Genomic DNA, 12,115 nt, shown 5'->3' with positions numbered 1-12,115 from the left:
CCCTGGCGCCGAACATGCTACCTTTTTATGGGAATCAAGTGTACATAACAGGACGTTAGAGTTGGTTGTGATTTAAGCGATCAAATACTTATGGAGATGATTTATACTTGTTCCCTATATACATTAAGGTTCTTCTGGAGAAAATGCGCGCGCGAATGAATGGTGGAGTGGACGTGGACCGGAGCTCGGCGACGGGACTGCGGAACATTCTCACGCTACTGCGGTCCATGCGCGGCCTTGTCAACTGGGAGGAAATCGTCCGACGATTGCGCGGGGAGCAGACAACAACTCCCTCCACTGTCGCCGGCTCCACCGCAGAGGTAAGCCATCTACTCCTGACTTACAAAACGTACATCATTAGAATGTATTGTCAATACATGTATATATGATAATTAAAACACACATCGCGTTACGAGGTAACATATATACAGGCCGTAGTTTGTCATACATGTACATAGTTTTATTGCATAATCATGGGAAAGCCCAAGCATGCTAACCCAATCCAATGCCAAGGCCCAAGTCGACAAATAGTTTCAGACTGGTTCTAGACCCAGCATCGGAAAAGCAAATACTTTAAATCAAAAAACACTTTTTGCAAATACATATTACAAATTATGTGCATATAATTTGAACACTTTGAATGTGAAAAATATGTACTAACAATATTCACTATTCTGTAAGGCTATAAGTAAAATGAGGATTATATTTTGGCAATTTTGAGTCTTGAGTTTTAACTCAGACCTGAGACATTTCGTAAACAAGGGCTCATGTTTCTTGAAACACGACCAACCAAACAGGCATACATGGTATATGCATTTATTTCATTTTTGTTCATGCGTACATTCTTCCCCGCAGATGACAGGGTCAGGTGAGTGGATCTGGGACGGACGGACGGGTCGGTGGATCCGCATTCAGATTTCCGGTCGCGCGCCAAGCGGCCCAACTGGCTTCGGGACCGGGGCGAACCTGCTCAACATAGGCGGAACCGCCACCACCTCTGACTGGCATTTTAACGCGCAGACAGGTGAGTGGGTATAGATGATGGAGTTAGGGTTGCAGTCGTGTAAAATTTAGGGATTGTTCTGTATACGCATCTGTGAAATAAACTTGATTTAATGATTGAATCTCGTCATTTATTTGCCGAAATAGTTATTAACGCATATGATTATTCATTATATGTCATTCGTGTCCATTTCCAGGTCAATGGGAGCGTTATGCTGCAGTTGATGCGAGCGGCGGCGTCCATGGTGGGTTGCACCTCCACACGGAATCTTCCGTCAACACGGCGGGCGGACAGCTGTCACAGCAAGGAGGTGAGAGACTCGAAAGAGCGACTGTTGGAGGGCTGTAACTTACACTGTAAGTCAGTTGTCCAGCCGGTAGGTAAGGAGGCGCTATTGGATATAAACTTGAACGAAACGGTGAAGTTGTGTGGGTTTTTCTTCTTTAATGAGGAAATAAGTAAAAATAGAAAGTAAATTCAATTAGCGTTATCATATCTAATATCGAATTACATAATAAATCGGGTTCTGAAATCATAGACTGATAAGACATTATGCCATCTCCTTGCCAGGTGTGGGCGGTGTCAATTCCTGGCAGTGGGACGCACGGGGCTCCCAGAGTCCGCTTACGGGAACTGGAAACCAGTCCACGACCGGAAATGGATCTGTTACAGGAAGTACCGGCACCGGTAGTCTCACGTGGAAAGATATCGTACAGATGTTGATGAACAACCAGGTTTGGGTGATCTGATGTTCTAGTTTTCTGTTTAAAATTCATTTTAAATGCGTATAAACTATATATGTAAACTGGCGAAAAATTATCTGGTTTCTTATATTTTGAGTTAATTAAGATTGAGTCAGGTTTTACAAAGCTAACGGCAATATCTTATATTGGTTAGATATAACGCTTCTGTAACCGTCATTCCTCATTAATGAGTTTGAGATAACTCTGGCATACAATTTACATCAGAATTCGACTTCTGGCACGTGGCAATGGACGACTCAGGGAGCTTCCGGCAGCGCAACGCGGGATGCAAACCAGCGCGCGCTTGAGGGACTCCTTAACAACCTTAATCTTGGAGGCGGTGCCAACGGCGGAGCCTCCTGGGAGTGGGGCGCCTCTTCCGGTAGAGAATCACTTTTAATGGCGATTAATTAATGTTTCATTCATTATTTAATGGCATTGTTTTCAAAAGACATTAGACGGTTTTGTGTTTTTTTGTTTTCGACTGAAAAAGCAGAACTTTGTTAGGAAAGTTTTAAAACGTTTCTGACTAGAAATCAGTACAGCTCACTTTTAATAGTGTGCTTGTATGATATTCTATTTTAAAAACGATAAAAAAGCAAAGAAGTTACATGAGACTGATATTTACTTTAGTAAATGCTCTTCCACACGCAAACGCTGGCATAAGCTCGGTTTCCTCCCTTCCAGGCGGAAGTAGTGGTGGCCAAGGTAACGGAAGCAGTTTGGAGGGGATGATGCGGGAGCTAGGAAGGCGACTGACGCTAGCGGCCAGGGACGGTACATTGAACACCAGCGCCACAGGTATACCTCGCGATGGGGAAAGGGAAGGCCGTAGTCTCGATAAAGCGATGTAAAATAACAGTGATTTAGGCGCTCAGGGACCATTCAGACTAGTTGCCATGGTTTTAAAATAGGTGTTTCCAACTGGGTTACTCTTTGCAAAAGCCATTCTTACTTTTTGACAGCGGACCTTTTAATTTAGATGCTGTTGTTTTGGTTCAAAACTCTGTATTTGTATTGCAAACACATCGATATTTCATTCCAAAACCAGGCGGCGCGGGATCGCTGACCTTGCTGGACCTCCAGAATATGATAACTGGGATGGAGGGAGCGGCAACGGGTGGTAACTCCGGGATGACCTCAAGCACCGCAGGTAAAACAAGAAGCAGTATTTGAGAAATATGTAGTCTGTTTAACGATGGTTACGTCAAGTGTCGTATGTTAGAGTATCTATGTGTTGCAGCCTTACAGGTACAACCCTGGAATTAGGAATGGGGCTTGGGGGGCTGGGGGAGGCTTGGGGCTGGGGAGGGCAGGAGCTGTGGGTAATAGAAAGGAAGTAGTCGTGGTATGGAGCAGTCTACCAAGATTGACACCATGGTCATGGGCATGTGGTTTAGCAAGCAATGGAGACAGTAGTAGAGATGAAATGACAATAAAGGTTTATATAAATCATAGCGGCTACATTTTTTGTAGGGTGTTGGGTCAGTTATCTCAAATGAACGAAAGGAAATTGACGGCCAAGAAACTATCCTATTATATAGTCAGTCAATGAGTTTGCGATAAAAAAAATCTACTCTTAATTTCAGTTCATACTATCAAATCCTTTGTTTAACGCTATTTTCTTTCCCAGGCGGCGCGGGCACTCTGAGCATGCTTGATTTCCAGAAAATGATGACGGAGATGGAAAGAGCTGCTACGGGCGGTAACTCTGGAATGAGCTCCAGCACCACAGGTAAATGTCGCTATCACTCGATACCATTTGCAAAAGCCATTCTGATTATAGGATATTATATATATGGACCTTTTAATAGACCTTAAACACATACAAAAATGTACCACGTTAAAATTACGTTTTTGCTTTAATTTAATATTGAAAAAGTAAAAACAGTCCCTAACTTGGAATATGCTCTTCTATTCGTATACCAATTTTTAGACATTAACTCGAAAATTCGCTCATATTCGCGTTCCACGTTAAACTCAGAACATACATTAAAGTGCTTTATTTTAATGTACCTAAATCATTCACGGCTTTGATTTTCTCCGGAATCACCAGGCGGCGCGGGAACGCTCACCATGCTAGATCTCCAGAAAATGATGACGGAGATGGCTGCCAAAGGCGGTAACTCCGGGACGAGCGCCAACTCCTTCGACGTTTCGGCTGGGTTCTCTCCCTCCGGTACAACATATACAGGTAAGTTCCGGACTGTCATTGTTCTTGTTTAATATTCACAGGTTTGCGCCGTGCAATCTTCTATCTGGTTCTAAATTCACAGGTAAGTTCCGGAAAGTCCTCGTTGTTGTTATAACATTCACAGGTAAGTTCTTATGGAAATGGAAATAAGGGATTTTTAATCTCTTTTTTCAGTTATCCTTAGCAATATAATGTGGTTTTAACATGGATGCATTTATTTATTTGTACTTTTATCATGTATTTAAATGCCATGTTATGTACATTTTTATTTCTGAAATAAATATATCTATCTGTTCCGGACAGTCCTCGTTCGTGTTATAACATTCACAGATAAGTTCCGGACAGTCCTCGTTCGTGTTTTAACATTCACAGATAAGTTCCGGACAGTCCTCGTTCTTGTTTTATATTCACAGGTGTGTCCTTAAAACTTCGATTTGACTTTGAGCGTGTTGTTAAATATTACCTTCACGCCGTGTAGGCGTCGACACTGATCTAACAGGACTTTACGTCGCTTAGAGAACATGTTACATATAATTTCATATGAACTCGTATGTTACATTGACCTTGTTCCAAGATATAATTATTCCCACTCCATGTAGGCATTAACGCTGACCTGGCAGGTCTTGACGGCGCCCAGGTGAAGGCGCTCATGGAGGAGATGGCGCGGGCTAACCAGGGCGGCACCGGGTATTTCAATATATCGGGGGAGTTCACATCATCCGGAGGCACAATCGGAGGTAACGTCCGGCTTACTGGGAGTTAAGATTGGGTCTAAGTTAACACTTAGTGTACGCACTCCAGCATTGAATAATAACGATATGTTCATGTATGTGAAATAATAATTGTCCTGTGTAGTTGTGTTTGATTGGCGTTTGAACCTGTTGCTTTTGATAGAACCTCTTTTGAAGTTTAGGCTACTTAGCCTCTCCTCTATCGAAGTCGTTTTTTTTTACTACTTTTCTAAAAAATATCGAGTATTATGGTGTATAAGGCTAGGGAAAGTCTCGCGTACATAGAGATAGTATATGATGTTGAAATTTTAGACCCGAGAAAAAACCGAACCCTATTTTTGCACAATAACCCTTATCACCTTCTGGATTGTGAAACTACATATGGACCATATAACGGGTGCATTTATCCACTCCGGTGACATACCAAGGTCATATTTCAGGCGGTACTATGTCGGGAACGGGCTTAAACACGACGGACCTAGACGCCATGTTGCGTCAGCTGCAGGCGGGTTTCGGTGGGTCTTCCGGTACCGGCGTGACCTCGGGCACCAGCGGGAACTCTGGTGCTGCCAACACTGCCAACAGTCTCTACTGGACAAGCTCGACAGGTCAGTGAGGTCCAGACAGACATTAAGACGTGAAAGTGAAGTTTGCATACGATCAGAGCAAAGTGATTTGTAAGACTGATAACTCTTAAAGGCCCATTAGCTGCACGTATAAAGTAACAAAATATGAATCCTTTAAGAAATGTTTGAGAAACATTTTATAATAATAAGTTAAGACATTAAAACCATTATTGATGCATAGCTCTCGATGAAAAATGAAATAATATGGACACTTTTTACCATTAGGTAGAAGGTTGTTGAGAAGTGTTCAAGAGGTATTACTAAACCTGATATGTATTCCTATATTCGTCAAAAACACTGGCAAAATGAGAGTTGGAGCATACAACACCTGTTCGGAAGTATTACATGTGTTTTTATTAACACATGACAGTGATTCAAAGAAACATATCAGACTATTTGGAACTTTCCATCTCTGTAGGTTTTGAAGCTGAATGATTTGTGATTTCAAGCAATCTTGCTGACCATGCTGAACATGCTGCATATACTTGTTTTATTGTTTACACTTACACCGCATTGTTTGTATTCCTGCACGGGATTGTGTAACTATCGAATACATAATGGATGCCTTCAAACCATTTTCTGTAAGAAACTGAACCCTTTTTCTTATCTTGTTTTTGGAACACAAGTGGAACTTGCATTTCATTTATTGTGTTCGTTAAACAATAGAAATCAGTGTTATATCACGAGTAAATCTGTCAATTCACTTAAGAGTTTATAGGACATTGAAATAGTGTGCTTTAATGTCATTTACCCTGAATTATCAATGTCTGACAATGTTACTCAACTACATTATCTTGAATTTACAGAAGCGTATTTCCATGTTTAACACAATAAATTAAGAAGCCTAACAAACCAGAAAAATACTGATTTTGGAGATGTTCCTGTTTCATGCTTCCCCTCCATTTTTGTACGCCAGGTGGTACGGGATCTGGCGGCTCCAAGTTTGACGCCTCCCTCATGAGCGGCCTGCTCAAACAGCTAAAGGACCAGATGACCAAACAGCAGCAACAACAACAACAATCCGGAAGTTTGGGAATCGACACAGCTGGGTTATTTTCGTCAGGAGGAAGTTCATTTACAGGTATGTAGTTTTAATTTAGTCCAACAGTACCTTTGTCCGTATTGACACTGTAATAACAATAACATATTCAAATGATATTAAAATCTACAATATCGCATGGTGCTCGTGGTATTTAGTAAATCAGTGCATCGTTAATTACGACAGTACCAAATTTGATGTTTGATTAAGCGTTCCTTATTTCGTTTTGAGCGGATATAAATTTTTAAAAAAATGCGAGAAAACGTTTTATCATTATATATATTGTATAGTTTATTCTGTATAAAATTACCCAATGTTCGCCAGGTGGACAAACGGGTGGAACGGCCGGCTGGACGGGTGGACTTTCTGGAGGTTCCATGACTGGCGACGCTTCCAGTGGTTGGACGGGCGGTCTGTCCGGAGGCTCAATGGGTGGCGGCGCTTCCGGTGGTTGGACGGGCGGTCTGTCCGGAGGCTCAATGGGTGGCGGCGCCTCCGGTGGTTGGACGGGCGGTCTGTCCGGAGGCTCAATGGGTGGCGGCGCTTCCGGTGGCTGGACAGGCGATCTATCTGGAGTGTCCACGGGTGAGGGTACTTCCGGAGGCTGGACGGGCGACCTGTCTGGCGGCTCAATGGTTGGTGGTACTTCCGGTGACTGGACGGTTGGTGACTCTCAATGGACCGGCGGTCTGACCGGCGGTGCAGCTGCGAGCGGCGGATCAAATAGAGGTGTTGCCGCTGGAGGTGGCTCTAAATGGACGGTCCAGGAGCGGATTGAGAACCAGAGGCCGCAGGTCACCAACACCCTCTCCGGCGGTCGTGTTGTGGGTGGACAATTTACTGGTAAATATCAGGTGTCGGTATAAGGGTTACATCTCTAGCTATATCCGATAAGCCTGTTCAACGTTTCCTTTGAATTATTTTAAGGATAAGGTGCGTTATTTGATAGAGTCCTGATTCTGGTAACTCGCTACAGTTATTACTTCATGATATCGTTATACTTTACTTCACAGTGGAAAATCTTCCTACCGGCATCGCAGGCGGACTTGGGGCGGCGGGCGCAGGGTTATCTGGAACTTCTGGATCGTTCACAGTGGAGCGTTCAGCTTCTGGCACGGTAGGCAACCAGCAGGCGTCCACAGTTAACACTGACGCTTCGCAAGCTATAAATACACAAATCTCTGATAACAAAAACGCAAACGCCGCTTCTATGTTGGCTTCCGTTAACACGCAAGACGCCAGCGCAACGGGGTTATCTCCCCAGGGCACCATTTCCGTTCAGACCGGCCCGGTTCAATCGACACAGGAAGCAAGGTTCACACTCTCCGGACCGTCGAGTAACGTAGTCAGTACCGCCGAAGTCAAAACCGCAAACAGCATGGGAAGTGCGGGAACTTTCACCATCAACGGAAACGCGCCGGGCGGTAAGACAGTGTCAAGCAGTGGCGGTGGTCAGTCGTTTAGTGTCCGTCAGACGTCCCAGGGGCTGCCGCTCCCTAGCGGTAGGTCCAGCACCGGGCGCGTGGTCAAGGTGGAGACAACTGTACAGGTAGTGAAGTCACCGCGCACTGATGCATGTACAATGGAAATTGCGCAATGTACTGTTCTATGTGGTTAACAGTTACTTTAGATACCAACTATTTTATGCTTGTTCCTGCATAACATTTACACAGTTTGATCAGTTATTGCATTTCTTGCTCGTTCGAATATATATATAATAACTGAAATCTATTTATTTAACAAATCATCGGTCACATTGCAAACATGCACACGTCTCTACATGAGACGAGGGACAGCATGCCAGATTATTGCTACAGTCGAAATCCGTTGGCTCGAAATCGCTTGGCTCGATTCTCTCGCTGGCTCGAATTGGATTTAAAGCACCGATTTCTTTTTACTGAAACTCGTCGTTCCCGCTTGGCTCGAATTTCCCCAGACTCGAAATAGTTTGGCCGGTCCTTGAGAGTTCGAGCCAACGGGGTTTGACTGTATGTGTGCATTTATTTAAAACATTTACTCAATACTACTTGAATGTAATAAAATAAATTTAATAATATAATAAAACATTAATATCAATCTGGTTGTATGGCTGTTTTTATTATAGTGTTTACTGTACAGAAAAACAAATGCATGGGAACTTAATTTTTTTGTTAAAAATGCATTATGTGTATTAAAGCCTTTAAATCTGATAACATGAGCACACATAAAATAATAATTAAGATCTTTATTGGCTAGGGCCCCGTTTCAATAAAAAACGAAAGGCTTAAGATTGTAAATTTCCAGGCGGAACCCCGTTTTGGGCGAAAATTGCGTTTCAATAAAACTATCATTAAGAAATTTATCTCAAAGATTCTACCCGTTACTTTGATTCTACCCGTTACTTTAAGTGTATCCCCGAGCTCTTAAGCAGCGTAAAGTTAACGACTAAAATATCTTATTGAAACCAGGCCCCTGGCGCCAGTTTCTCGAATGTACTTCATTACTCAAAAACTAATTCCAATGATTTTAAAATGTATATTTTTTAACTCAGTTGGATGAGAACGTGAGAATGTTCGAGAAACTGGGATGTGGACGTCAACACTAATCATGAATGTATAACACCAATATATAACACCAATATAATTATTGGATACATATTGACCAATCAATAAACATTTCTTCAAACTTCTAACCAATCCAAAGAATACAATCGGCTGCATGTATTTTAATGATACTTTTATGATATTTTTTCAGTCAAGTTTTGACTGTATAACTTGTTGTGTTGTTATATTCGTAAATTAAACAAAAATTGTGCTGTTCATTCATAAATTAAAAAAAAATCTAGCGTTTACTGCCATAATTGTGCTGTTCATTCATAAATTAAAAAAATCTAGCGTTTACTGCCATGTTAAGGTGATGCTATGATGCGGTTTCCTTTTACTTTCAGGGCACGGGCACAGGTATCGTTAACCGGTCCGCGCCCCGGGGTGCGTCTGCACCGGGTGTGAGCAAGCACGAGGAAGGGAAGTTCCTCGGACTGCATGTACCCGGAGATGGGAGCTTTATCAACGGCGCCACAGTCATGAGTGAGTAGGAAACCTCTCCACCACACCAAAAAATATGTACATGTTTATCCAACCACTCATGAATTGTAGCTCTGTGGCCGTTACGCCTAGAAGATATATTGCGGCGTTGTGTATTCGGGAACAAATTCAATGCTCGTTAACAACTTAATACTGGACCAACAACATTGACACACGTTTTAACCTTTAAATTACATGTTGTTTTGATATCAACACTCTGTCTTGAGATGAAAGTTGTGTACAGCGTAGCTTTGTGCTTGAAAAGATTACCATGCTATAAAGTACTCTTACTGTTTGATGTTGTTTTTAAATTACGCCTTTGCAATAATGGTAATATGTGTACGAACGTTAGGCTAAATGCATTATTACATTCTCCAGATCGCGGTCGGTCGGGTGGCTTCGGGGGCAGGGCATCTATGCAGGGAACCGGCGTAAGTACATATAGTTATATTTTGGTAAAACGTTCTGCTATTAACTGAAACGTTCCCCGCTAAACTAAACAGATTCCTAGTTCTGGCCAAAGTTATTTTTGCTATATGTTTTATTGATACACTAACCTGGCTTTTCACTTTGAAACAGTCCAAATTGAAAAATAAGTAACTGGCTGCTGTAGAATAACCCAAGACACAAAATTTAATCGCAAGAAAACATAGGGTTGATTAACGCTGTGTCTCACAAAATTGTGTAGTAATACATGACCCTGAGGTCAAGACGGAATAAGTTTACAGACAACCAATAATACATAGTTCCACAGGCAATGATTTTTCCAATTTTTACACTGAAAACTATCTTTTTTGCAATACAGTGTCAAATTATGTTAATCTCTATGCAAAAAGACCACCCATTTCTTCTCTTTCATTCACCTTTTATTAAATATTGAGCACTCTATTTTCGGTATTAACATCCGGATATTTACAACGGGGACAGATAACTCCGTACGGAAATTTGTAAGTATACTTGGAGTTATTGTTATCTTATGTAATTAATTGCTTTTCTAACAGTCATGCATACTCTAATACATCACTCAGATTTTAACCGACGTATCTGGAATGTCGGGCGGCGATTTCACGCAGATGGGGAAAGTTGTCGGTTCCGGTGGCGGCGTCCGTCGCATCATCGACACCAATGTTAAGCGACTTCCAGCGGGTGACGTCAATTTCAACCCTGACGGTGGGGTCAGCCTAGCGTCTCTGGGACTGGGCGGTACAGAAGGAAAGAATATTATCCGGCATTCGGTTCGCGTGCAGCCGGCGGAGACGGGGCAGTTTACCGGTGGAACGGCGGGTATGTTCTTAATGCTATGATTTTAAAATTGGCCTTCATTAAGTGCTAAAATATATTAGTTAATCAAAATGAGAGGGTTGATTTAAATACAAAATAATTTGTTTAGGTATACAATTAAATACTTTTAAAGCTAAGGTACCTGTATTATTTGTCCCTGTTTTATCATATCAATATATAATCTGTTCTAAGTCGGCGGTGAGTTCTTCGGCACCTCTTCATCCGCTGGCGGAGCAACTTCAAGTGGAAGTGCAACTTCCGGTGGAAGTACACAGGGAGGCTTTTTCAGCGGGGGCCAAGGTGGTTCTATGGGTGGAGGGGCGTCGGGTGGATGGGGTGCATCCAACGACCTACTTCCGTTCATGGTATCAGAAAACTTGTGGGACGGGGTCACGGGCAAGAGGAGAAAAAGGTGGGTGTACTTCTTATTTAAGCTCATTATTGTTTGTGAAATTGTATAGTAAATATCTTAATCACGTCAAATTTTAAACCCTAACTTCTGTAATTATTATCTTTGAGACGAGACTTAAATTTTGATGTCAAGTCTAAAATATGTTCAGCGTTCTGTATAAAAGGTTGAAATCCACAATACTGTTGTTTCGAATCATTATTATAATTACGTTTAACCATCTTAGGTCTACTCGGAGAAGGCGCCAAGCTAAAAGCACCAACCGCTCGGCGTACCAGGCTCTGGTGACAAACTGTCAGGGCCAGGCCGGCCGTCCGTCCATCATGGTGGTCGCCAACAACAACGACGTCAAATTCGCCATCAAGACGTACAATAACGAGCCTGCTGTCATCAACGTCCCTGCGGTAAGTGTGTTCCCGGTATTTTTGGTATTTCTAGCTGTAAAATTTCTTTTTCAAATCATATTAAACATTTAAGTGTCATCCGGCATGCAAAATGTAGAAGCAACTAAATATGTGTTCTACTTACGACCTGTTGTAATTCTTTAAGAAACCGAAGCTCTGAAATTATTGTTATCATTGAAAACATTGAATTCCTATTTCTGCCAATGGTCACAAGCAATGCTATAGCGCGTTCACAGTGGTTCACTTGTCATTAATATTGTCAATGGTCACAATAAATGCTATGGGGCGTTCTCTGTGGTCCCCCTGCCATTGATTTCAATGGTCACAATCAATGCTATTGGGGTTCACAGTGCCCCCCCTGCCATCATTGTCAATGATCACAATCAATGATATGGGGCGTTCACAGTGGCCCTCCTGCCATCATTGTCAATGATCACAATCAATGATATGGATCGTTCACAGTGGCCCCCCTGCCATCATTGCCAATGGTCACAATCAATGCTATGGGGCGTTCACAGTAGTCCCACTGCCATCATTGTCAATGCTCACAATCAATGATATGGGGAGTTCACAGTGGCTCCCCTGCCATCATTATCAATGGTCACAATCAATGCTATAGGGCG

General features: G+C 42.4%; 1 protein-coding gene across 1 annotated transcript in view; it reads left to right on the top strand.

Annotated features, from left to right (window-relative positions):
• The window catches only part of LOC128241298 (uncharacterized), a 43,020-nt gene that overhangs the window by 27,385 nt on the left and 3,520 nt on the right, over positions 1-12,115 (top strand). The window contains exons 25-43 of the mRNA XM_052958234.1: positions 129-320; positions 856-1,024; positions 1,200-1,313; positions 1,574-1,737; positions 1,972-2,128; positions 2,434-2,547; positions 2,798-2,899; positions 3,380-3,481; positions 3,803-3,940; positions 4,540-4,677; positions 5,112-5,279; positions 6,214-6,378; positions 6,661-7,179; positions 7,350-7,885; positions 9,263-9,401; positions 9,777-9,829; positions 10,427-10,682; positions 10,872-11,091; positions 11,315-11,492. Coding sequence (XP_052814194.1) covers positions 129-320; positions 856-1,024; positions 1,200-1,313; positions 1,574-1,737; positions 1,972-2,128; positions 2,434-2,547; positions 2,798-2,899; positions 3,380-3,481; positions 3,803-3,940; positions 4,540-4,677; positions 5,112-5,279; positions 6,214-6,378; positions 6,661-7,179; positions 7,350-7,885; positions 9,263-9,401; positions 9,777-9,829; positions 10,427-10,682; positions 10,872-11,091; positions 11,315-11,492 — 3,624 coding nt within the window. The remainder of the gene's footprint in view (positions 1-128; positions 321-855; positions 1,025-1,199; positions 1,314-1,573; positions 1,738-1,971; positions 2,129-2,433; positions 2,548-2,797; positions 2,900-3,379; positions 3,482-3,802; positions 3,941-4,539; positions 4,678-5,111; positions 5,280-6,213; positions 6,379-6,660; positions 7,180-7,349; positions 7,886-9,262; positions 9,402-9,776; positions 9,830-10,426; positions 10,683-10,871; positions 11,092-11,314; positions 11,493-12,115) is intronic.

The sequence above is a fragment of the Mya arenaria genome, chromosome 7 (assembly GCF_026914265.1).
Source record: "Mya arenaria isolate MELC-2E11 chromosome 7, ASM2691426v1".
NCBI lineage: Eukaryota > Metazoa > Mollusca > Bivalvia > Myida > Myidae > Mya > Mya arenaria.
The sequence above is the reverse complement of the archived record's forward strand: the minus strand, read 5'-3'. Positions and strand labels throughout refer to the sequence as shown.